At 44.1% G+C, this 25,767-nt stretch overlaps 1 protein-coding gene across 1 annotated transcript in view; it reads right to left on the bottom strand.

Moving 5' to 3' along the window:
• Positions 1–25,767, bottom strand: part of TTC33 (tetratricopeptide repeat domain 33) — a 30,664-nt gene that overhangs the window by 2,715 nt on the left and 2,182 nt on the right. The window contains exons 3-4 of the mRNA XM_083576298.1: positions 13,395–13,476; positions 9,452–9,583 (exon numbers count right to left, since the gene is read on the bottom strand). Of these exons, the coding sequence (XP_083432424.1) occupies positions 9,452–9,583; positions 13,395–13,476 (214 nt within the window). The remainder of the gene's footprint in view (positions 1–9,451; positions 9,584–13,394; positions 13,477–25,767) is intronic.

Genomic DNA, 25,767 nt, shown 5'->3' on the forward strand with positions numbered 1-25,767 from the left:
CTGCACTTCTTACCTGTAAAAGCTGAATAAAGCAGCAAGGGTGAATGAAAAATTTAAAAATGTGTAACAAAAATAAACACATCTTGCACACGTATCCGCTTCTTCCAGTTTTAGGGTATAAGCACCAGCTGTTTTAGATACTTCCTTACAATGCAAAATAAAGAAGGCATTGTTTTGCGTGTTGGTACATTGGCATTCAGCAGATTTATACTGTTTGGTGACTCAGAAGACACATAGACATTGACAGAAGGTATTTCATTGTATAGGCCTCTGTTAAAGCTATTGGAACTGCTTATAACAGAGCTTTCCTTCTGCCACTCCAAAGGCAAAAAAAAACAGACCCAACTAATTCCTGCCCCAGTTGTCATTGCAACATATGCATTCCATATGGAGATGGATTGGTCCCAGCAGAAAAGAGCTGTGAACCTTGTGACTTCTGTGAAAGAAATGCTGAATCCCGGATAATAACTACGGCATGTTTGTTTTTCGTCTTGATCAACTGCCTTTGGTTTCCAAGGAAGAAAGGAAGAAAAGTGGGCGGCAGGGATTTGCATTTGAAGGCTACTTGCCAGCACTCAAGTTTCTGAACATGCTTGACACGCCAAATGTTTGAAACAGTGTAGCTTAATTATTTCAATGTAGCACCAGTCAACAGCTGTTAGCATCAAGAGGCTGCGGAACTGTGAGTAAATATGAAAATATCCGAAGTATTACAAAACAACTCAAGAACGCTTTGATTTCTTTCTTTTTTAAAGTTCCTCAGGGCATAGGTTTGTCACTGTATAACTTGGTCAGTAAAGTACCATTTGCTTTTATGAGGCTATAAATTGTATTACTAAGCACCTTTGTTCTAACAGCACATTCTAGACTAATGCCTGCTATTGGATAAATGGACATTTCCATAGTCAGAAGTAAGTCTGCCAAGGATGCTAAAATGTAACAGGATTAGCATAGCATTAAACAACCTGACTCCCACGAGTCAATTAACTCTAGCCCCTGCCAAAAACATTCTGTAAAAATCTGAATTTTCAGAATGAAGAAACTTTGTTTCAGGGCAATGCCTGAAAGCTAAGATACATCACAGAGAAGGGCTGATTACAAAATCAAAACTGGGCATCATTTTGAGAGAAATCCTGAAATTATATTGATAGGGTATCTACAAGAATGAATTAGAAGAGCCAGATGCTTTATTGCAAATTTATCAGCAAAAGCAATCCTTGCCAAAGGTTGAAAATGGAGAGACAAATTTGGTGGGGAGACAAAGTACAGTTGGCTACGTGAATGGTAAAATTGCTATCTGTTCCAGAATTCATTCCTGCCATAATTTAATGGAATTTAGAATCCTTAAAAATAAATAGCCAATTCTCTCTCTCACACACACCACCCGCTTTCAGTTTCAGGAATAATATAGGAAGGGGAAAGCTATATAACATGGCCTGGCCTGATGCAACATCTGTGTTTGAGCACCCAGGACTCCACTTCGCACTACTAATCCATCAGAAGTCACACTAGTCACCTATTTCATAGGGAGAAAGACGATCTCCTTGCAGCTCTATCTCCCCCCACTTTCTGCCTGAAATGCTATCAACTCACCATTTCCCCAACAGTTCCAAATGTGCGTGACCCGCATGGCTGGGCCAGAGGATGGGCTCCACACAAAGGGCCACACCTGTCTGCATGAGAGATACCTCACAGAATACCTCATGAGAGATACCTCATAGAATGTATTCAATAGGGAGTGTCTTTTGCACAGTGTAAACAGAGCTAGGAAACTGATTACTAAGTGGCTTTGTATGTGGAGTTTGGAACTGACAGGGTCAGTACTCCGGTGTGTCCTGTGTCTGAGAAGAAAAGGAGGGGGAGCAGAAGGAGGGGCTTGTCGCAGAGAAGTGACGCACAAAGTCTTTCTGTTTCCTCACTCAGTTTCACTTCTCGGTGAGCAGCAGAAGCTGCGTGTGTGCTCTTGGAGCACGGAAGAGAATGTCTGAAGTTTCGGACGGTTTTATTGCCTTGTAAATAAACGCTTCTAGAGATAAGAACTGAGCTGTCTTTGGACTTGATTTATCCCTCATCTCACACGGACGGGACCGCTGCAGCTCTGCTCCCCTGCCGCGTCAACTTCCAGCAGAGCGACGCAGGGAAGTGTGACTGGACGCAGGGGTTTGATTTATGCAAGAGGTTATGGACGTGTCGCGTTTCCTGACAAGTGTGAGAAGGGAGGAAATTACCAGCGTCGGTTTGCTGTAAATCTCCTGCCAGGAAAGGGCAGAAGGGAGATGCCGGAGAGCGGTGCCAAGAGCCAGAAGGAACGGCTGCTTCGGAGGTCCGGCTTGCTGGCAAACTTGTGAGTACGCTGAAGCCCCGGGGAGGGAGGAAGAATGGCTGCTGCACAGGCACAGCAGAGCCAAGAAAGCTACCCCGGTGAGAGGCTGAATGGGGCCAACTGGGAGGCCTGGTCAAGAGGAGCAAGGGGGTGGTTTGTGGCCACAGGGCTCTGGAGTTCAGCCCAGAAGGAGCCGGCCCCACCCATGCATGCTACTGCTCTGCTGAGTGAGAGAGAGCAGAGAGAGCTTTGCCTGCTGAAAGCAAGTGTGGACGCTTTGCTGTTGCCCCATCTGGAGGGCGTTGAGTCGGCTGAGGCCGCTTGGCAGGTGCTGAGGAGTCTGTGCGAAGGCTCAGCAGGAGCCAGGGGCCGGGAGAAAGCCGAGGGCCAAGGGAGCAAGCCCCAGGCCGGAGTGGGAGCCACATCAGAGGGGGCTAGAAAATGCCCAGAGAGAGCACCAAGCCCAGTGGGGGCTGTTCCGGGAAGCTGTTTCTCTGTTTCGACACCTCTGTGTGCTGGAGAGCAGCTGAGAGCTGTGGAAGAGAGCGCAGGCTGCACCCCAAAAGGCAGTGGGGGGGCAGGCCAGGCAGGCCATTCCAAGAGCTCTGAGGAAGCGAAAGGCTTCGAAAGTTGTTTGTGCTTTGAGACGACGTCCAACAGCGCTGGGAAGCATCCGCTTGAGGCCCAGGCTGCCAAGGACACTGGCCGGCGTGGAATGTCAACAAAGCAGGTTCCCAGGGCAGGTTCCCAGCAACGGCGTGGGAAAGCAGCAGGCGGGGAGAAAAACAAAGACAAGGCGTCTTATCACCTCACAGCTGCGCTAGCGTCTCTGAGAAAAGACAAGAGCCTTAGCCCGGGAGAGGCTGTCGCCATGGCAACCGATGGGAGTGCTAGCAACGCCTTGGCATCTGTGGAAAACAACCAGAGACACTCTTTATCTCTCGTCATCGATTCAGGCGCCACGCATTGTTTAGTGACATCGTCTGGGCATTTGAGGAACTGCAAGACAGTTAAAACTGGACGTTATGTTACTTTAGCTGATGGGTCTCAAAGACCATTGACTGAAACTGGTCTTCTTTATTGCTCTTTCATAGACCATTGGATAGAAGCTTTTGTGGTACCAGAGCTTGCCCACTCTCTTCTAAGTGTGCCAGCCCTTATGGCTGCTGGGTTTGATGTTTTGTTTTCTAACAATGTGTGTTCCTTTTTCAGGAATGGGAAGAAGATCCACAGTGTCCAGAGAAGAGGCACGCTCTTTCTGATCGAGATGCCCATTGAAGATGGGGCTGGTGGGAAAATGGGGCTGGTGGAAAATGGGGCTAGTGGAGAGTCCATTGAAGATGCCCAAGGGCAGTGTGCCAATGTCCCACCACACCATGATTGCTTACACCTATGGCATCGCAGGTTTGGACATGCAGGGTGGTCATATGTGAAGAAGGCCACAGACAACACCATTGGGTGCAGGTTCAAGGCATGTGACAAATACCTAGATTGTCAAGCCTGTAAGCAATCAAAGGTTGTAACATGCTCATATCCCAGGTCTGAGAGGAAAACCAGTAAACCCTTTGAACTTGTTCATTCAGATTTGTCGGGACCCATGCCGACACCTTCGTTAGCTGGTTCTAAGTGGGTTTTGGTTCTGGTTGATGATTTTACAAAACATGCGTGGCTGTTTGCACTGAAACAGAAGTCAGAGGCAGCTGCACTGATCAGGGATTGGATCACAGCGGTAGAACTACGGTTCTCTACCAAAGTAGTGTCCTTTCAAACCGATCGTGGGGGGGAGTTTACAGGTTCTGCGCTGCAATCGTTCTTCAGGCAGAAGGGTATCAGTCATCGACTGACGGCCCCCCACTCTCCGCAACAAAATGGGGTTGCAGAGAGGAAGTTTCGCACGCTGCAGGAGTCAGCGAATGCTATGCTGGCAGACTCAGGTCTGCCACAGCGCTTTTGGGCCGAAAGTTTCCGAACGGCTTGTTTCCTGCAGAACAGAGTGTTCAATTCCAGTGTAGGGGACACACCGTACTTTCTGCTTCATCGGAAAAAGCCGAAGGTCCATTTTCTGCGCACTTTTGGATCTACAGCTTGGGTTCTGATTCCAAAGGCCATGCGCAGAAAAGGGGAGCCAAGATCCAGGAAAATGATCTTTGTGGGCTATGAGCCGGGTTCAAAGGCATGGCGCTTCGCATACCCTGCTGGCAACCAGTCCAGGCTGCTTATTAGCGGCAGTGCTGAGTTTTGCGAGCAGAGTGGGTGGAAGCGGCTTCACGGAAATCCGGAAATCCTGGTAGAATCAGATGAGGAAGAGGAAGAGGGTGAGGCTGAACCTGTTGCTGATGAGCACAGTCCACAGCCACAGAGTCCAGAGCAGGGATCTCCAAGGGAGATGCTCCGTGTCTCTCCAAAAGGGAGTCCCAGGACCCCTCCACAGGTCTCTGTCAAGTCTGAGCCAAGAAGGGAACCATCCTCGCCAGCAGAACCAGCTGTTCGCCCTAAACGGCGCAGCAGGTCAGAGGGGGATGATTCTGACATAGAAGAAAGGAGGGTTGATCCAGGTGAATCAGGCGCAGTTCCAGAATTCACGCTGAGGAGGTCAGCAAGATCAACCAAAGGGAAGCCACCTGAAAGGTATGAAGCCACAAGTGTCTGGGTTGGTGTGGCTAGGTGTGAACCTGAATCCTTTGAGGATGTTCAGAAGTTGCCTCGGGAAGAAGCCAGCAAATGGCATGAGGCGATGCAGAAGGAGATGAACTCTATGGAGTCTCTAGGAGTGTTCTCACTCACACAGCTGCCGGCTAACCAGCAAGCTGTAGGCTGCAGATGGGTTTACCGTCTTAAACCCACAGAAGCAGGAGAGCCACAGTACAAAGCGAGATTAGTGGCGCGTGGATTTACGCAGAAACGCGGGGTCCACTTCACAGAGGTCTATTCGCCAACTTCTAGGGCGGAGACTTTGAGAATGCTGTTGGCAGTAGCAGCACAGAGAGGTTGGAAGGTGAACCATTTTGATGTAGATGTCGCCTACCTGAACTCAGATCTCCAGGAGGAGTTGTACATGCGTCCTCCTCCAGGGTTCGAGGTCAGTGAGCCAGGCGTCGTGTGGCGGTTGCACAAATCCATCTATGGGTTACGCCAATCTGCCAGGAATTGGAATATGTGTCTACATGAAGCTTTAGAAAAGCTAGGTTTTAAGAGATCTCTTGCAGACAGTTGTCTTTACATTAGAGATTCAGGCTTGCAACAGCAAGTGGCACAGGTGTTTGTTGATGACATCTTGTTGATGACAAGGACAAGTGAACAGGTGGAGAAGTTTGCTAAGGAGCTTGGTAAGCGGTTCAAGCTGAAGCAACTTGGAGATGTCAAGTCCTACCTAGGCGTAGAAATCGCAAGAGCAAGTGATGGAAGCTTTTTGCTTCGCCAGAAAGGTAAGATTGAGCAGTTGCTTGAGAAGTTCAGGATGTCTGATTGTGCAGGTGCCAGATCACCCATGGAGACAGGGTACGTGAAGGAGTGTCAGCAAGTAGAACGCGTGGTGTTCGAAAACACTGAACTCTTTCAGTCAGCTCTGGGTAGTTTGTTGTATCTGTCACAGTGGAGCAGACCAGACATAGCGTTTGCTGTCTATCTGCTCAGTAGAGAGGCTTCAAGTCCTAGTGTGCAGGCCTGGAATGGTGTTAAGCGGGTGCTACGTTACCTGCAAGATACCAAAGACTTTTGCCTCAAGATGTCAGCTGAGGGTGATGTTAAGCTGACCGCCTGGGTGGATTCGGATTGGGCTAACCTTGAGGACCGCAAGTCAGTGTCAGGCCTAGTGGTGAAGTTTGGGGACTCAGTGATTGGGTGGAGGTCCCGGAAGCAAAGTCTCATAGCGCTTTCATCTACTGAAGCTGAGTTCAGTGCGCTATCAGAGGTTTGCAGAGAACTGGAGTTCTATGTGTGTTTGGTCGAGGAAATCTGTGAGGAGGATTGTCAGCCTGTTGTGGTGCATGAAGACAATCAACCGTGCCTTAAATTAGCTGAGACAGGGCAATTCAAAGCGAGGACCAAACATTTGGACATACGCTTCCGGAACGTATGTCAGAGCGTTCATGAGGGGCTAGTTGCTCTGAAATACTGTCCCTCAACAAAGAACCTCGCTGATGGTTTCACAAAACCATTAACCTTCCAGAAGCACGAGGAGTTCTGTGAGGGTCTGTGTATGGGGAAAGCTTTGATGGCTACTGTCCCCAGACGCAGGACAAGAGGGGGTGTGGAGTTTGGAACTGACAGGGTCAGTACTCCGGTGTGTCCTGTGTCTGAGAAGAAAAGGAGGGGGAGCAGAAGGAGGGGCTTGTCGCAGAGAAGTGACGCACAAAGTCTTTCTGTTTCCTCACTCAGTTTCACTTCTCGGTGAGCAGCAGAAGCTGCGTGTGTGCTCTTGGAGCACGGAAGAGAATGTCTGAAGTTTCGGACGGTTTTATTGCCTTGTAAATAAACGCTTCTAGAGATAAGAACTGAGCTGTCTTTGGACTTGATTTATCCCTCATCTCACACGGACGGGACCGCTGCAGCTCTGCTCCCCTGCCGCGTCAACTTCCAGCAGAGCGACGCAGGGAAGTGTGACTGGACGCAGGGGTTTGATTTATGCAAGATTGTACGCATCACTTACAACAATATGTATACTTGCATCTGCAACTCAGATTATTTAATGTACTGTTTATTATTCGTTTATTATGTTTATATCCCACCTTAGTAAACTTTCTTTAAGCAGAGGCTTGACAACCATATGTCAGGAGTGCTCTGATGGTGTTTCCTGCTTGGCAGGGGGTTGGACTCGATGGCCCTTGTGGTCTCTTCCAACTCTATGATTCTATGATTCTTCTGCAGGACCCTAAATAACCTGTACAGTGGCTATAGATATATTGGTAAATGGCTCCCTGCAATACAATGGTAATACGGCCAAGCAATTTTTCTGTTCTCTATGTTAGTTCGTTGGAGTCATCTCTCATTCCCCAATCAGTATGATTGGTTTTATCATGCTGTCAGATTAGCAAAACCTGACAACATGCATATTTGATCTGAATCATTATTATTTTTATGCGCGCACACACACACACGCGCACACACACACCTTTCAGAGTTTTCATTTACATTTACAAATACAGAACCACAGAACTGTAGAGGTGGAAGGAACCCTGAGGATCATCTTAGTTCAACCCCCTGCAATGCAGGAATATGCAAGTTGTGCCATACAGCGATCAAACTCGCAACCTTGGCATTATCAGCACCACACTCCAACCAACTGAGCTATCCAGCTTGCTTATAGATAGTAAGACAGTCCCTTTTGTGCACAGACAACAGATTTTACGACAATTATGTTTTCCTGCGGTATCTTTGCAACATGTACAGTGGTACCTCACAAGACGAATGCCTCGCAAGACGAAAAACGCGCAAGACAAAAGAGTTTTCCGTTTTTTGAGTCGTTCCGCAAGACGAATTTCCCTATGGGCTTGCTTCGCAAGACGAAATGTCTTGCGAGTTCTTGCGAGTTTGTTTCCTTTTTCTTAAAACCGCTAAGCCGTTAATAGCTGCTAAGCCACTAAGCCGCTAATAGCCGTGCTTCGCAAGACAAAAAAACCGCAAGACGAAGAGACTCGCGGAACGGATTAATTTCGTCTTGCGAGGCACCACTGTAATGTGCATGTGCGGTTTGGGCATCAAGCCAGGACATCAAATTCGACTATTATGCCTGTATGCCTATTTTCACCTGTGAAATATTGGATGGCATGGGAAATTAAAGGCTTCTGAATCCAGAGACACCAGCTAGGCAAATGGATCAAGTTCAAGACTCTGAACCAGCTGCTGGAGATCAGGAGAGCACTGCACCTAAGACTATCAGGCAGGAGCCCCCAGAGGAAATTCCTGGACCAAAAGGGGCTGTAGGGCTAGGGTTTAGACCCAAACAGGAACTTTCCCACGCCACCACATGCCTCTTCATCACACTTCACTAGTCCCTGCAGGGCAGGGAACACACTGGGAGGGAGGCTATGGAAAGAAGGAGGATGGTCAGTCTCCAGACCTGAGGGTTGGCCCTTTAAAGGGTGGAGCTCAAATGAGGCAGTGCAGAGAAAGTGGTTTAAAGGGTCTCAGTTTAGTCTCAACCTGAGGGAGTGGCTCACTTGGAGCTATCCATGGTACTGCAACTTCTGACCATCCTTGCTTTGCCTTGCCTCCTCCTCCTCTGTGAGATCCAGTGTGGGACCAGAAAACGATACTTAACATCCAATATATAACTTGACTAGGCCTCCCTCAAGTTATCATGTTCCAAATTTGCAGCTAGGGAACTGCACTCAAACTGATGTGAAAATGCTATTCAACTTCCTCGTTTATGCTGACTTTTTCTTTTGGCCTACATTTTCACACTTCTACAGCAGAGCCAATGCAAATAAAAGGACTGCCTTTACATCGGTTTCTTTCTAACCTGAGTAGCTTTCCCCCCAAACAAAAACATCCAAAAGGGTTCGTCAACGATATTAGTAAAAAAATCACAAGATGCTGAAGCTGATCTCTATCTATTCCAAGAACAGGTCTGACGTATTTTGAGAAAGCATCTTTATTTCGGATAATTTCCAAGCTGCTGAAACGAATAAAATTTCCTTTGTTCTGCTTGCCTGACAAATGGCAGAACAAAGAGCATCCATTTCTTCGAATAATGCATAAATTACGCTGAAGCAAAGTGCTTCTTTGAAACACAAGGGATATTTTCTTATTACTTTTCAAATAGATGATCAGCAGAGAACTCTGGGATTGTTTTTTGAATTCTCCCATAAAAGCAGCCATAGTCCCAAAAGCTTTTGGCTATTTATAAAAATGAGAAAAATTGCTACATTTCATCAAAAACATCACAAGCTCTCTCCATTGTCGCCCAAGGCTGATTAGTGGAATCATCTATCTATAGTTCTCAAGCCCGTGTGTTTGAAACTTGCTTGCTTTTAAAGTTTTTAATTGTTCTCTTTGGGATATCTGGTATTCTGATCTAAGGAAGTTTAAAGATGATTTCATGCACTGTGAAGGTCGCAGCAAGATATAGCTATATGTCTGTAAACAATTTGGAATGGAAGATGAGCCTTTCTCCTTTTTTATACTTACCAGTGTGATTTCTCCTAATCCAAGCTGGGCACGTCCCAAAGTTTGCCATGCCTCCCAAGAATGGGGATCTCTTTGGACAGCCATTTCTGCAGCATGCACTGCAGGGAACATTTCATGCAGAGACATCAGCACCTAGTAAGGGGATACACAACAGAACAAACCATAAACTAACCAATTATATTGCAAAAAGAGTTCAAAAGACGAGTATGCAGAGGACTTGCAATGTAGATGGTTCTGGAGTCAGTTATGAGCTAGGTAAAAGGTAAAGGGACCCCTGACCGTTAGGTCCAGTCATGGCCAACTCTGGGGTTGCAGCACTCATCTCACTTTATTGGCCGCGGGAGCTGGCGTACAGCTTCCGGGTCATGTGGCCAACATGACTAAGCCGCTTCTGGTGAACCAGAGCAGCACACGGTAATGCCGTTTACCTTCCCACCGGAGTGGTACCTATTTATCTACTTGCACTTTGATGTGCTTTCGAACTGCTAGGTTGGCAGGAGCAGGGACCGAGCAACGGGAGCTCACCCCATCGTGGGGATTCGAACCGTCGACCTTCTGATCGGCAAGCCCTAGGCTCTGTGGTTTAACCCACAGCGCTGCCCGTGTCACTTATGAGCTAGGTAGTTACCTCCAAAATAACTGTCCCAGAATCCTAGAATTTTAGAGTTGGAAGGTACCCCAAGGCTCATCAAGCCCAACCCCCTAAAATGTAGGAATCCTGCTCCCAGCCATCCCTGAGTGGGCTTGAACCACCAAGCTTCTGGTTCAGTAAGATGTACTGGCCCACTGCGCCACAGGGAAGAGGGTTGACTCTGAACTGAACTGATTTTTAAAAACCCATATATGGAGTCATACTTATGCAATTTGCTCTTGTCCTAAATGCTTTCTTAAAAAGCAACACGGTAGTCAGTTTGATGATCCGCTTCATCAACCAGTTTTGCAAACAACGTAAACCCAAACTCATTCCTATACAAATACCAGTTGGGATACCAATGACCACCACTCACAGAGAACTCTGTATTTAGCCTGAACAAGGGACTATCAGAATGAACCACCTACCCATAGTAACTTGGATAAAGCCTGGAGGAAAGAACCAAAAATTATCAGTATATTCAAGATAAGTAACAGATTAACCCTTGCTTCTCTTGCACTGAACACATGGCTGACGGTATATGAATGATTAGTGAAGACTAAAGTGGAATAAAGCAGATATTAAGTGGTTCCCAGGAGTTCATATTTTTTTTTAAAAAGATTATTATTTTTAAAAAATGATTATACTATACATCTTAAATATATGCTCAGTTAAAATGAAATTTGAATGTAAGAAAACCATATGGAAATCTACATCGCAGTCAACAAAAACAAAGGAGACGGAGGGTCAGCCCCTCAGTCCCCAGCCCTTAAAACTGAGTGCAAGTCCTGTTGCCACAAGCACCACAACCTTACACATATCTCTCCTGCCTCTAAGTTAGCAACTTGAAGATCAAACGGATACTTGCCTAAGGGCTACTTTTGCCCCTGAAGAAGCTAGTTGCTTACTGCCTATCTTAACATTTTCTCTCAAATCAAATCCGGAATATGCAATCAAACCCACTGAGCTTAAGAATGCTGGCCAAAGAAATCTGCATGTTGAGGTCAAGCATGATCACCAGTATTGTACAATACAGTGGAACCTCGGGTTACGTACCGTCCTCCTTACAAATGCTTCGGGTAATGAGCTCTGCTAACCTGGAAGTAGATGCCCCTGGTTGCGAACTTTGCCCCGGGATGCGAGCAAAGTCGCACACCAGTGGCACGGCAGCAGCGGGAGGCCCCATTAGCGAAAGCGTGCCTCATGTTAAGAATGGTTTCGGCTTAAGAATGGACCTCCAGAACGAATTAAGTACGTAACTGGAGGTACCACTGTAGATCATATATAATGTTATGGATGATACCGTGGTTCAAGAATTAGCTAGTCCTCACAAGTGTTGGGATTAAGCTCCTGGGTCTACAAGACAACATCCTCTGTTTCATCAGGATTGATTGGCTGAACTCATAGTCCTAATTTTAGACAAACTACTCCATTACTCAAGTTCTACAATAGGCTCAGCTTTTAAATTTTTGAATACTTAGGATTGTTATCAACATGGACATATAATTTCCATCTCACACAAAAACACTATATCTCCCCAGTAACTACTAGACCTTCAGTTCTATCCAATTAAGTCATTCCTCATACCCTCTGGAGCAAAGATAGGTGTACAGGGGGAGGAGAAGAAAAGGAAATTCAATGAGGGACCACAATGTCCTAATTGGGCTCAACCATTTGTTTCTGGAAAGTTCTGGTCTCATTCAGCAATGAGGAAAGAAGCGAACCCTATCAGATTCACTGTCGCTTTCACTCAGGCTCATTTTGTTTGCTCATCTTGTCCAAAGAGGACTTGCGCAGGAACATTGCACCAGCTGTCAAGTAGAAAAGACTTAACAGAAGCTTCTATTTCATTTGGATGTTTGCAGAGCGTGTGGTAGATCCAAGTCTCTGCCAAGTATTAATTCTTCCCACAAAACATTGGGAAATGGGAACAAATGGGAACAATTGCAGGATACTGCCGGTTGTAAAAACTGGAATGTGGGAAGCTCTTCCCAGGACTTGTTTGTTCATCATCTAGGTCAGAACAATGAGCTCAGAACCAGAGTCCTTCTACATTAAAGCCAAAATTGGAAACCAGCAGCTACAATAAAACTTTTGCCGTCTGCAACAATAATTTTTTTGCTGATTCTTCACCTTTGCCTTCCGATTATATCTCCCATGAGACAGATGTAGCCTTGGACACAACAATTCTATATCTGATCTTCTGCACACCAAGCAGTCACCTTAATGTTGTCAGTGACAAATAATGTTATTGTGGCATATTGCTTGGGAGAAACAACTCATTCATATTTATCCTGTTGATTCAAAATTCTATTGATGCTAATGCAGTTGCCAACAGTCTTGTTAAGTCAGGAGTGAGGAAACTATTTCCCCCCAAGATGAGATTGGTAAGTGAGAAGGTAGTGAATACGATAGTGTGCGGATGCAGGCACTGAAAATGCGCTTCAGTGGGTGTGGAGTTGCACTTGGATATGTGTGCCCTTGGACAAAGCTACATGCCTCCCATGGTTATGGTGAAAGAAAGCACAATAAAAGCACTTGCTGCATTACAAATGCTTCATAAATTAAAACTGCAGGCAGGGCAAACAAGTAGGTTAGGATGACACCATCTGGCAGGTTTACTAAAACAGAGCAGGAGCCAAAGCAGTGCAGACACAGAGGCAGCCAGAATGTTTATGGCTGAGCACTGGCTTGATTCAGAAAGTTGATACAGCATCGCCTGAGCAATCGAGATGTGGTCAGACATCAAGAGATGTGGTCAAGGAGTTAAAAAGGGTCTCATGGCTTCCGTTGGGGTGGCTGTGAAAGCGCTCATACATAGATTTAAAGATCTTGGATTCTATGATTTTTCAATGCTGGTACCAGCTATTAATTGAAGAAGCTGCCTGTGTACTCAGGGATCTATTCCAAGTTTGTGAGTAGTGAGAGGAGTCATTTGTAGATAAACCAGCCATGCAAATAAGGTAGGAAGAGGCAGCTCAGGGCCATCATATTCTGATGAACCACTGTCCCCTCGCCCCACCATCCCCTCTAAGCACAGAAACCAACTGCCTGCCACTACCATGTGCCATGCATCCAGCTAGCTCCTAAGGGAAACATTGGCAGCATACCAGTCCCTGTCACCCTTCTGCCCTACACACACTATGGGTAGAGAGGGTGCTGCATGTGCAATTAACCCAGAAAAATGCATACAGACTTATTCGGACTACTTTTAAAAGTCTATCTGCTCTGTGTTTTACTTGCATCATGGCCTATGGTCAGAAAAAATAAACTCACAAATTCTTACTCTGCTGAGGCTCTGTCATGCATTACCTGTGATTTCATCTCATAGAGGGTAGCATCTTCTGGAGTTAACTGAAGTGCTTCATCCCACTTCTGAATAGCCTCCCGGTACCTGCAAGTTGTTAAAACAATAGTTCATTCTTACTAGATTTATGGGTGTTTCAAAGGCCAGTATTCTTACCTTTTCATTAAGGGACCAACATTGCTTTGACTAGATATTCATTCCAAACATCTCACAAATATAAATTAATGTTCCATCCCACCACCCCATGAAACACAGGGGGTAAAAAAAAAAAAAGACAGCGCAATTGCAATTTCTTATTGTGTATTTTGCCAAACATGGTTAAGTATGCATTTGAACAGATGCACGTAATTGGTGGGAATAAAGTAGGCCTCCGCATGTGACCTCTCAGCCAAATCTGGAGCCTACTCTACATGTTTTAGCCATTCCTGGGGTCAATGCAATAGCAAGTTCTCCTATGTCCGTTGCAGAAAATAACAGACTGTTCCCCTGCTCGTGTGTATGCACAGAACCCCCGTGCAACTATGCTCGTGTCTTCCTTTCAACTGAAGCAACTAGTTAATGTGTGAAAATCTGTACCTGTGGAGATATACATATGATAAAGTGCACAGAGAAGCCCTGATGGGTGAATAAAACTTTCTTTTGGACCTTGGAAACCCCATCCTCAGAAGGGGCAGCAGAATCTGGATGACTATGTCTGAGGGAAATACACACTAGAGAAAAAAAGTGAGCGATCGTTTAACTGCATTTTGTTAGCTTCAAGCTGTCATCATAGAATCACAGAGAGAACTCTGAAAGTCATCTAGTCCAACCCCCTGCAACACAGGAATCTCAACTAAAGCATCCGTGACAATTCACCATCAAACCTCTGCTTTAAAATGTCCAAGGCAGGAGAGTCTACCACCTTCCGAGGGAGTCTGTCCCACTGTCAAGCAGCTCTTACTGTCAGAAAGTTCTTCCTGATGTTTAGTCAGAATGTTGAAACAAGATTTTGATGAGGTAGTTCTTTCCGAAACTTGGCAACGAAAGTGTGCTAGTGTGGTACTGCACCACCTCTAAAATTATGAAGGCATCCTATACAAATTTTTGCTGTAGCAACTGTATAAATAAAAACTAATTTATAGCCCATCTTAACATTCCACAAGTGCTGTTTACTTTAAATGGAAGGGAAAACCTTACAAAATGAATAATTATACAGTTTCATGAGAAGTATACAATGCATTATAAAGTGAGTTTTCTATTTTGAAAATGGGGTGTTTTTTTTACAGAATTGTACAACTTTTACATTTTTTATTAACAGCTGCCTCACAATCATATCGCACATTCAAATGTAAAACATGCAATTATTATTTTTAAAGAAAGAAAAAACCACAGGAAAAACAGATATTCTTTTTTTTTTTTTAAGGACAGAACACGTAGAGAACTGAATGTTGGACGTGCTACTGAAAATATCTGGAGAACAAACAAACACCACAAGGCTGCAAAATTGTCAGGGCAATGGCTGATTAAAACCATGACTTTTGAGCTGTAATAAAAGTTAAACTCTTTGGGGGCTTATATAGTCAGCAAAATGAATGAAAAAATGCAGGCCATAATCCATGCCAAGCAAGAAGACAACATATTTTTCCATGAATAGGGAAAAAAAATATTTGCATACACTTTTTAACAAGGACAAATTCAGCACAATGAATGAAGTGCAGCCCTTCCAGGTCAGAATCTGAAACTTTTGGGTCTAGAGGCTACTACAGAGGCCTCAAACATTTTGCCAACACAAATGATGTGGAACCTAGGGCTGTGAAAGGAATTTGACATAGCATCTCCTCCTTTCCCTGCTGCCTCCCAATCATATGATAAAAATAGGGTTTTGAAAACCCTTGGCGCCTCAGCGAGGCACTAAGTTCTGCCCAACATTGGAGGGGCTCATCGCGTGTGCATGACATCACACATGTGATATCATGAGAATTGGGAGGAGGCCTGCTGCCACTGCAGGGAGGCCCTGAAGATTGGGGTGGCGGCGGCGGCTCTGCCCTGTCCCCACATATTTTCCAATTCCAAAGCATATCAAACAATGCGAAAAATAAAAATAAAAAATTCGCATGCCACCATTGAGAGATGTGTATGAGAAAGACTGGCATGGAAAAGTAAGGAAAGGTTTAAGCTATCTTTTCTAACCCTAAATTTCAAGCATGGTTCACCCATAATGGGACAAACATGCCTAATGGTGCATACAACTATTTTGCTGCATATGCACACACTGACTCTTCACATCTCAGCCATTATGTAGAACTGGCAGAGGGGTTTGTGAGATCTACATCATTCCCCAAATTGTTACTTAGAGGAAGAGGGTGATGGGAGAGGACTGGTTTATTTGCTGATGATACTACAACGGGCTTTAAATCTATAATACAATAGCATTTTCCCTTATGCTTGTTCCCGGGGTGTTAAGGCATACTTTACCAAGAAATGTTGGCGGGTTCGCTTTATTTCTGCTTTCTAATGGAATATCTCCTGATCACAATGGTGGAAAAGTTCATTGAAAAGACCCTTTAGGTTCCACAATACAGTCGTACCTCATGTTACGTCCGCTTCATGTTACGTTCTTTCAGGTTACGTCCCGCGGCAACCCGGAAGTACTGGAAAGGGTTACTTCTGGGTTTTGCTGCTCGCACATGCGCAGAAACGCAAAATGACGTCACACGGGTGCGCAGAAGCAGCGAATCGCAACCCGCACATGCGCAGATGTGCCACGGCGGGTTGCGCTCTTTTCGTGTTGCGAATGGGCCTCCGGAATGGATCCCGTTCGCAACCAGAGGTGCCACTGTACCATCTCCATGCCTTTGTAACATTACCATCTGCTCACTACCAGATCCAGAAATCACCACATGGCAGCAGAGAAATGCAAGTGGGTTATGTCTCCATTTTGTTGCTTAAGATCAAGTAAACAGGCTGAGGGACCTCACACATACACAAGGAGAAATTGTGCGACCAAAGCGAACCTCAGGCCAACACTGTTTCTAGCCCCACATGAAAAGAGAAGGCAGCAAGGGGGGAACTGTGCCAGTTATCTCCTGCTATCTATGGAATCAACTCAATTCATCTTTGGAGTACTGCTGCTTCCCAGGCCACAAAGATAATATCAGAAGCCAAAGGACGCATGAAGCTCCTCTCCATGCCAGCCTCATCTCATCCAGAAACAGGAGCAAGGAACCACGGGTCCTTCCATCTGAACTGAGTTTTTTAATGTTACCTCTGTGATGTGCACTGATGAATTCAGACTCCTTTGCAAGGAAGTAGTATGAGAAGGTTATGAAAAGGGCATTAATTGGCTTTGCTCTTACATAAAAGGAAACATTAAATAACATTTCCTTGTGAATAAGAACCAATTACCACCTCTATCAGCAAGCTGGAAAATTAGAAGCCTGAAAATCTCTCTCTAAAGGCCAATTTCACACACGCACAAAAAACCCCAGCAACTTGTCCATTAAGATTTGTGGATGCATGAAAACATAGCTTTGCTGGATCCAGTCACAGGCCCGGCTAGTCTAGCAGTTTGTTCTCACAGTAGCCAACCATATGCTTGTCGGAAGGCCACAAGCAGGACACAAGAACAACACTCTCCCACTCATGATCCCCAGCTACTGGTATTTAGAGGCATACTGTGTTTGACATAGTGTTATAAACTCAGATATATAGGCGTCAAATGGCTCCTTTAACCAGGGTTGTAGTCAACTAAACAGAATGTCTAGTTGCCATTTTTGGACTAGACGGCTCGAAAGCTGTATTTTTCAATAATTTTTTTGGTTCCTGAAATTCATTCTGACTGTGCAGATAAAATATAATGGATAGAATTATACAGGATGTGTTGCACCTTCAGGCATGCACCTCTGGATGGTAGAGATGTCAAGTGTCATCCTGGCGCCCGGGTATCTTCACTTGGTCACAAGCCTTGCACCTGGTGAATTTCAAATGCTGGTCTGGTACAAGAAACAGTGTGATGCCATCACAACTGATAGTCATGGATGGATGACAAAGAACATAGCAAAAGCAACTCCCACTTCTTCTCAGCTCACCAGATAACCCAAATCTTGAAAAACCAAGGCAGACTGCAGTTCTGAAACATACTCAGACCTATTGTTGGAAAATGTTTGAGGGAATTTGGAGCCTTCAGTGCACACATCAGCATTCATGGTGGAACACTGCCAACAGCAAGCAGACTAAAAAACACAGATCAGACAGCATTTTTGCTAAATTTTAAGATACACAATATTAATCTTCTTTCTTTAAAGTAAGGTAGCAGATAAACAGACATCTCTGGAGACTATATCTGGAATGCCTGAAGTTCTCGTACTTATAAATATACAGGCAATCTACTTAACTCCAGCGGCGTCAAACATTTCAAACCATTTACACATAATTCCATGGACCTAATATTGCAGTAAGAATTCCATAAGCGCACACTGGACTACATATTATGTTTTAGTCAGTTATATTGATGTAGCTGATATATTACCTTATATAATTATGATTCATCTACATAACACTTTATGTTTATAGCAACAACTTTGATAAACATAACAATGATCTCTGATACATTCACTTGGTGGGAGGGGGGGTGAAACACACTCCAAGTAGACTTTAAAAATTATAGTTGCCTGGTAGTCTTTGGTACTGCTGGAATTTTAAAGATTTCTTTCAAACCACTTTGAATGTTTTGTTTTTATGCCACTTTTTTATTACAAAGAACTTCTAAAGTAAACTAAAATAAAGTAGACCAAATATCTAAAATATTATGCTATGACAGTGGTACCACGGGTTACATATGCTTCAGGTTATGTACGCTTCAGGTTACAGACTCCGCTAACCCAGAAATAGTACCTCAGGTTAAGAACTTTGCTCCAGGATGAGAACAGAAATCGTGCAGTGGCGGCGCAGCGGCAGCAGGAGGCCCTATTAGCTAAAGTGGTGCTTCAGGTTAAGAACAGTTTCAGGTTAAGAACGGACCTCCGGAACGAATTAAGTATGTAACCAGAGGTACCACTGTATCACTAAGAACTGAAAACATTTCTTTCACTCTTCCAAAGTTCAGGCTTTGGTGAGCCTTAAGATGTTGGGAGCCACTGTAGGCACAAAGGTTTGCTTTATTTACTTAGAAAATTTGTAATCTGCTTTTGTTTTCCAAATTGAAACTGCCAAGTTACAAAACAATAAAAGTAAAATAATAGTAGTAGAGCAACAAAACAGCAAAAATCCAGCAGAAAAAAGAGATACACTCCCCGTTTCAGACATTTAGTATACCTGCTTTGAACACCTGGTCTGATGCACCTCAGATGGGAGGAAACTCCATATGCACAACAGCCCCCTCTGAGAGAACTCAAACAACTGTAGATGGCGAACTTGGCTCGGTACCACATTGTTAAGAAGTTGGCCAGTCATAGTGCCCTGTCTCCCGCCCCCAAATACACACATAAAAGCTCTTGTAAGTAAAAAAGAGATCTTTATGCAGGCAAATAACGGTATAGGCTCAGCAACAGGCACAAGGCTCGGGAGCCATGCTTCAGGAGTTCAGGAGCAGGGCAAGAAGTTCAGAACTGGACAGAGACAACGAAGCTGTCCCAATAAGTTTCCCATGCCCCACCCACCAAGGTGTGGCGCACTCGTTCCCTTGTGGGAATGTTGGAATAACAAATCCATGTTCCTTCATGTAGTCTGCCCCATCTGCAAAGGTGGCACCTGATTCTAGGTGACAAGACTGCACCCCCTTGTTTGGGCTCCTGTTCAATTATTGACACCTCTGGTTCCTCCCTGCCCCCCATAGCTGCTTCAAACCTTTACCAGTTTCCACTGGGCTCTCTGCTACACCCATAGGAAAGTTGGGGGGAGGAGCCAGTAAGGTTCCAACTATTCAGGCCCCGCCTTCTGGTTTTTGCCCCTCCTCCTCTTTCGAGTCTGCAAATCCAAAGCCAATCCTGACAGCACTGAAGGCTTATGTCAACAGCATCCAAAGGAAGCAGCTTGCCCTGTGCCGCTTGTTAAAGGGAACTATTGTTTTTCTGTTTCAGACTAGTGCTGCTATATTTCTATCTGACAAAGAAACTGCAGTATAATCTCCATGTCCAATACTCTCATGTATAGGCACACAATAAATTAATGAAAAGCCGGGTCAAAGAACATTGTGTGAAGTTTATCACTCTTAAACTCGTCATAGTATCTGCTACCCGATAAGAATATCCTGGTACAACCTTCCCAGGTCGATAAGAAGAGCAATATTATTTCCATACAAGTCAAATCTACTCGCAGAACATTTATAAACAAGGATATCTCAGGAGATATCAAATCGCAGATGTCCGACCTGACAATGTCTGTGGGCGGTGGGGGTGGGGAATGAGGTTTCCTGGCAAAACCAGACCAAGACATTCATAGTTAGCATGTCAAAGGTTGAGAACAGGATAAAAGACCCCCCTGAAAAGGAAGCTGTTTTCTTCCTTTTATCTCTCACAAATGAGAGGTTCGCCTTTTTGTTACTCATTTCTTTTTTTAAAAGGACCTCTGAGAATGATCTAGCCAGATTTCCTTCTATAAAACACAGAGACACTGCAGGAGTTGGAGAAAAGATTTTTCTTACTGAAGGGGCTTATCTTTTTAATTGGCCATTGATTATATACATCAGTGAATGAATGGCCTGTGGCCACACCACAAAAACCAAACACCAGCAAAAAAAATGGTTCCAAAAGTGACATGACGTGGTACTGCTGATTTAGCTGGCAGCATTCTTCCATCTGAATCACAATTACTTATTACAGTGGGGATGAACTGTGATTCTGAGAAACACAGTGCTGTTGGAGGCGTCTCTTCGCTGAAATAATGGACAACTAAGTCTTAGGACGCGGGTGGCGCTGTGGTCTAAACCACAGAGCCTAGGGCTTGCTGATCAGAAGGTCAGCGGTTCGAATCCCCGCAACGGGGTGAGCTCCCATTGTTCGGTCCCAGCTCCTGCCAACCTAGCAGTTCGAAAGCACATCAAAGTGTAAGTAGATAAATAGGTACTGCTCTGACGGGAAGGTAAACTGCGTTTCCATGCACTGCTCTGGTTCGCCAGAAGCGGCTTTGTCATGCTGGCCACATGACCCGGAAGCTGCCCGTGGACAAACGCCGGCTCCCTCGGCCAGTAAAGCGAGATGAACGTCGCAACCCCAGTCATCAGCGACTGGACTTAACAGTCAGGGGTCCCTTTACCTTTAAGTCTTGGTACTTTGGTCATATTCAATTGTGGGCAGGAGAAAGGTCTCTCTTAAAAGGTGTGAACTCAAGATCACTTATGAGGAGGGTAAAAAATAAGAAAGGGATGGAAACTAATCTTTTCAGTATGTGTTTATGGGTGGAAATGGGGTTTCAACCCACATTGTGTGGACTAAGGAAAGGCAGTTTTATTGCTTTGATTTGATATCCTTCCTGCACCTTCCATTTCTAAGCTGTTGGTGGCAGTTGATTAAAAATGGCCTGGCAATGTTTGTTTGTTTGTTTGTTTGTTTGTTTGTTTGTTTAAGGAACAAGAAAAAAAAAACCCATAAAGCATATACAAAAGTAGTGCAAAAATTAGAAATATATAAACATGTATTTCAGAAACAGATTGTGATACAACATAGCTACATTATATCACAAATGATGTCACCACTTTTGGAGGTTTGTTATAATACACAATGGGCAATAGGTTACAAGGAATCTAATGGTGGAATGATGCTACAATACGGCAACAGGCATACTAAACGCACTCGTTTGGAAAGCAAGTTACAACTAAATCAATGATGCTCGACTATATCGAGCCTCATGGAGCTATACAGCAGAATGTAAGCATTCTAAATAAATAACAACTGTCTTGCACTGAATGTCATTAGTCTATCCTGAACAGTATTTTAATCTGAATGGAAACTGCTCCATATTTTAAAAGGCTGCTGTCTACACATGCATTAACACATTGGGAATCTATAATATTTGGTGTCTTAAAGAAGTTTTCATGTCACTGGCAGATGTAAGAGAGGAGTAGGGCAATCAAGGATATAGACCCATGGACAAAGGGAGGGTTCAAAACCTAATTTCTCCTATTTATTACTGTATCACAATGACAATGAACCCATCTATCAGGAGACAAGAGCTGCAACTCACAAATGGAGTCTGTACAGAAAACAACACTATCAAACATATTATGAGAGGAGGCACTTGCCACATGAAAACCACCCTTCTGCATTGTAAGAACAAGTCCAGAGATATCATTGTAACTGCTGAAATGGACTGGATCAAAACAGAAACAAAGCAAAATCAGAAAATCCTGAAAAGATGAATTTATATCCCAAATAATCCGTATCTTTGAACCCAATGTTGATGGCGTAACTCTGGCCACAGTCACAACAATGGCCTCTATTGTCTGAAAAAGGAAGAAGATTCAAATGCAAGGCCCAACACAGATAGGATGCTTTCTTATCCGGAGTCAGATTACTGGGTCCATCTGGCGCAGGATGATTTGCACTGATTAGTAGAGGATCTCCAATATTTCAGAAAGGTGTTTCTCCCCACTCAGCTTGAGGTGCCAGGGACTGAACCTGAGACCTTCTGCATGCAAAACAGATGCTCTTCCACTAAGGCACAGCCCCTCCCCTTCCACCTAAGGGGACACACACACCTGATTGCTCCACAATCTTTCCATAGATCACTTGAATGGAGCTGGCAGACCACCAGGGGTCTGTGGGCTATAATTTGAGAGCCTCTGCCCTAGACCCTGAATTCTATCCCCAGGGCCCTGCAGAAAAGCTGTGAAACTTATATGGGTTTAGACTAAAGCATAGTATGGGGGGGGGGACCTGGCTTTCACTGGACAATGACACTCACTTCTTTCTGAAAGATGCATATGCCCCCACTCCCACTTAGCTCATTTCCTGTTCGGTAACGATGGTTCTCTTGGGTATCATCATGCAATGTGTGTGATTCAATGACTTCTACTTCTGTACAGAGGATTTGGCCATTTAATTTCTCCTGAAAAGAGAGATGGCTCATTCTTGATTTCAAGAACTTTTAATAGCTGGGGGCAGGGACAGCTGCTTTGCAAAGATGAGCCGCAAATAAATGTCCCACCCTTCATCTCTTTTGTATACATTTAATAGTTTAGTTCCCAGAAGGTATTTCCCCCCGACTATATTCTACTACTGCCATGGTAACCAGTAGCACTGCAAGTGCATTTCATTTCTCCTTAGAAGCAATTGCTGCATTTGTGCTTTATTACCCTGGACAAATGCTCTTTGGGGACCCACCGCATGAGCTCATTCTTACTCTTCCTTGGAATCACGGAAACTGGAAACAACCAAGACTTGTTATCACCATAATAATCAGGGGGTTGAGTCTCCTAATGAACAATTACTGTTCATTAATCAAGTGCTGCTCTGAAACATCTTAGGTGACGCGATCTCTCATCATCTAGTATAGGAAACAATTCCCAAACACTTGCAAGCATTCTCTGGACACGTAACAGGCCACGGATAATATCCAAGTTTGCCTTCAGAAATAATGTACTAGCTTAGTGGGCTCCAGTGATGTTAGCTCCTAAGGTTGTGCAGTCTCCCCATTTTATTCCATAGAAAGAGTTTGCAGGTTTTACAGTCTACAGGCTTACAGATTTTTAACGCCTGAAACTACCATCCTTACGCCATATCACTTACACAACAACAACAGCAACTCCCCATGTTTGCCATGAGATATAAGGTGGGCTGCTATTCAAAAGAAACAAGGGTCCAAAAAGCATTATGATTAATATGGATACTGTACAGCTGATATGGATACTGTACAGCTGATCTGTACATCACTGCTCTTTGTTGGTATTGCTAATGCTATGTTTTTATGGAATGAAATGTAAATGAACAAGAAAGAAAGAAAGAAAGAAAGAAAGAAAGAAAGAAAGAAAGAGTCTACACAATTGGTAAAATTCACATAGTAAAGTTTTTCCTGGGCTGTACCTCTTCAGTCTCCAAGACACAAGGCACTTTTTGTGTGTGAGAGATTTACATACACACGGGGGGATAAAATAAAATATTTTGGTAACTAAGCAAAATAAAAAAATGTATATAAATATATGTTACCATTGCAACAATCTGTGCAAACCTAAATGCTGATGTGTGGAGGATGTTCAAGTTGTTTTTAAAAGTACTCCATGTTTTCCTGTAAGCACACTAAATAAAAACTTTTCTTAATGTCCAAAGCCTGATATTTTGAACTCAAGTTTCATTCTGATAATGAAAGCTATTAAAATCAGGAAAGATAAATCTATAAATTATTCTGATGAAAACCTTTGTATGCTCTACAAATTACAGTGAAATGAGATTTATTGTATGGCCTGTAGAATCTCCAGAATTATGTGTATTCAAAAGCAAGCCCCAATATGTTCAATGGGTTTCCTTCTAGGCAAATGTATGACTACAGTACTGCTCCAATCTTATCGTTGTGAACTAGCCCAGTTTGGTATTCTTTGCATACAACAAGAAGCAGGCCTGTTCTCCCTGCTTCTGCAGATCACAAGGTCTGAATAATCACTCAAAATGGCACTCCATCTTAAATCTACTCCCATCTACTGTAGAAAGTAGTATGGCATTCTCTTCTCCGGATATCATCAACCTTTTCCTTCAAAGAGCAGTCAATGAAGTGGGGTTGGACAGGAGAGAAAGTTCTCCAATATATAGCGGAGTAGATAGGAGCAAAACTTGACACAAGGGCTCTGCTTTCCGAAGCAGAGTAACATTTCTTCTAATGAGTGGCTTGCCCAGATTGCTTTAACCACTTGGGATCCAAGTCACAGTATCCTATTGAAATTGCAACTTAAGCTACGCTTAAGCCTGCATGCAACTGCATGCCATATTCTTAATTGCATAACATTATTATGTGCTATTAAACAGCAAGTACATTTCTCCCGAGATTATTTGGTTCATATCACATTTTCATATTACACTTGTGCAAGAAGTGTCAGCTTCCTCAACTGATTAAGCAACTCTTAACAACTTTGTACTCTGTCAATGTTCCCCACATTTAAAAGTAATCGGTATCCAGGAAAGAACATAATTTCGTTACTCTCAAATGATCCGGCATCTAATGTACCTTTAAGCCAAGAGATAATGTTTTATTGGTATCATAACATTCTACGGAAGGAAACACGTGCTTGGAATTAGCAACCATAATGGCTTCAGATCTCAAGAAAAATGAAGTTCTTTACGCTGTTCCAATATCAAATACAAACTGATTGCATAATGTTAAACAGCTCTGACCTCCATGATAATTTTTTAATAACCTGAGCAGCAATAAAGTACACAGGAAGCAAAGCTGTTAACAGCATTTATGTCTATCAATTGGCCAACAATTACTGCAACACACTATATGTGGGGCTTCCATTGAGCTTAGTCTGAAAGCCATGGTTAGCACACCATGCTGCAGCATGATCACTGACAAGATGGTCTTGCTCAGAGATGTACACTATATGTTACTGGGACAAATTTAAAGTGTTACTATAGGTATATAAAGCCCTCAATGGCTTAGGGCTGCCTCACCCCGTCTGTGCCCACTTGACCACATAAATTTAAGGATCTGGCACTTTTACAAACGCTGAATAATATTAATTCCACATTTGCAAGCCATCAATCTTTCAGCGTGGCCACACATACACATTGGAACTCCCTGCCCATGGGTGTTAGAGAGAAGTCCTGGCAGGGCTCTGATGGGTGTGTGATGGAGGCAGAGGGGGCAGAAGACTGACCCAGGAGAGAGGCCAGCAATTTATGGAGTTTGGTGCCGCCCGCAAAGCAGGAAGCAAGATGGCAGGAACGGGAAAGGTCTGAGCAGTCAGAGACTGCTCAGTGAGGGCACAGGACATGTTAGAAGTGAAGGAAGAGGGTGATCTTCCAAGGGGTGGGTTGGTTGAATCCCCACCATCTCCCACCCCACTGTCTCCTAGAACCAGGAAGGCCTTGAAGAGGGAAGTGCAGCGATGATTTCTGTGTAGAAGTCTCAGGTTACATGTGTGAACTCCATTAAGTGAGGTTAGAATGTAGGTCAGTAATGTATCCACAGCGGCTAAAATAAATCTCTCAATTTATTTCTAGGCCACCTATCTCGATGACTTTCTATTCTTTTCAAAGATCTCGTTAATCAAGAAATAGATTTAAAATTGACCCTACAGTGGTACCTGTAGGGTGACATACGCTTCAGGGTTACATACGCTTCAGGTTACAGACTCCGCTAACCCAGAAATAGTACCTCGGGTTAAGAACTTTGCTTCAGGTTGAGAACAGAAATTGTGCTCTGGCGGTGCGGCGGCAGCGGGAGGCCCCATTAGCTAAAGTGGTACCTCAGGTT

This window comes from Podarcis filfolensis (assembly GCF_964270895.1).
Source record: "Podarcis filfolensis genome assembly, chromosome: 11".
NCBI classification, from domain to species: Eukaryota; Metazoa; Chordata; class Lepidosauria; order Squamata; family Lacertidae; genus Podarcis; species Podarcis filfolensis.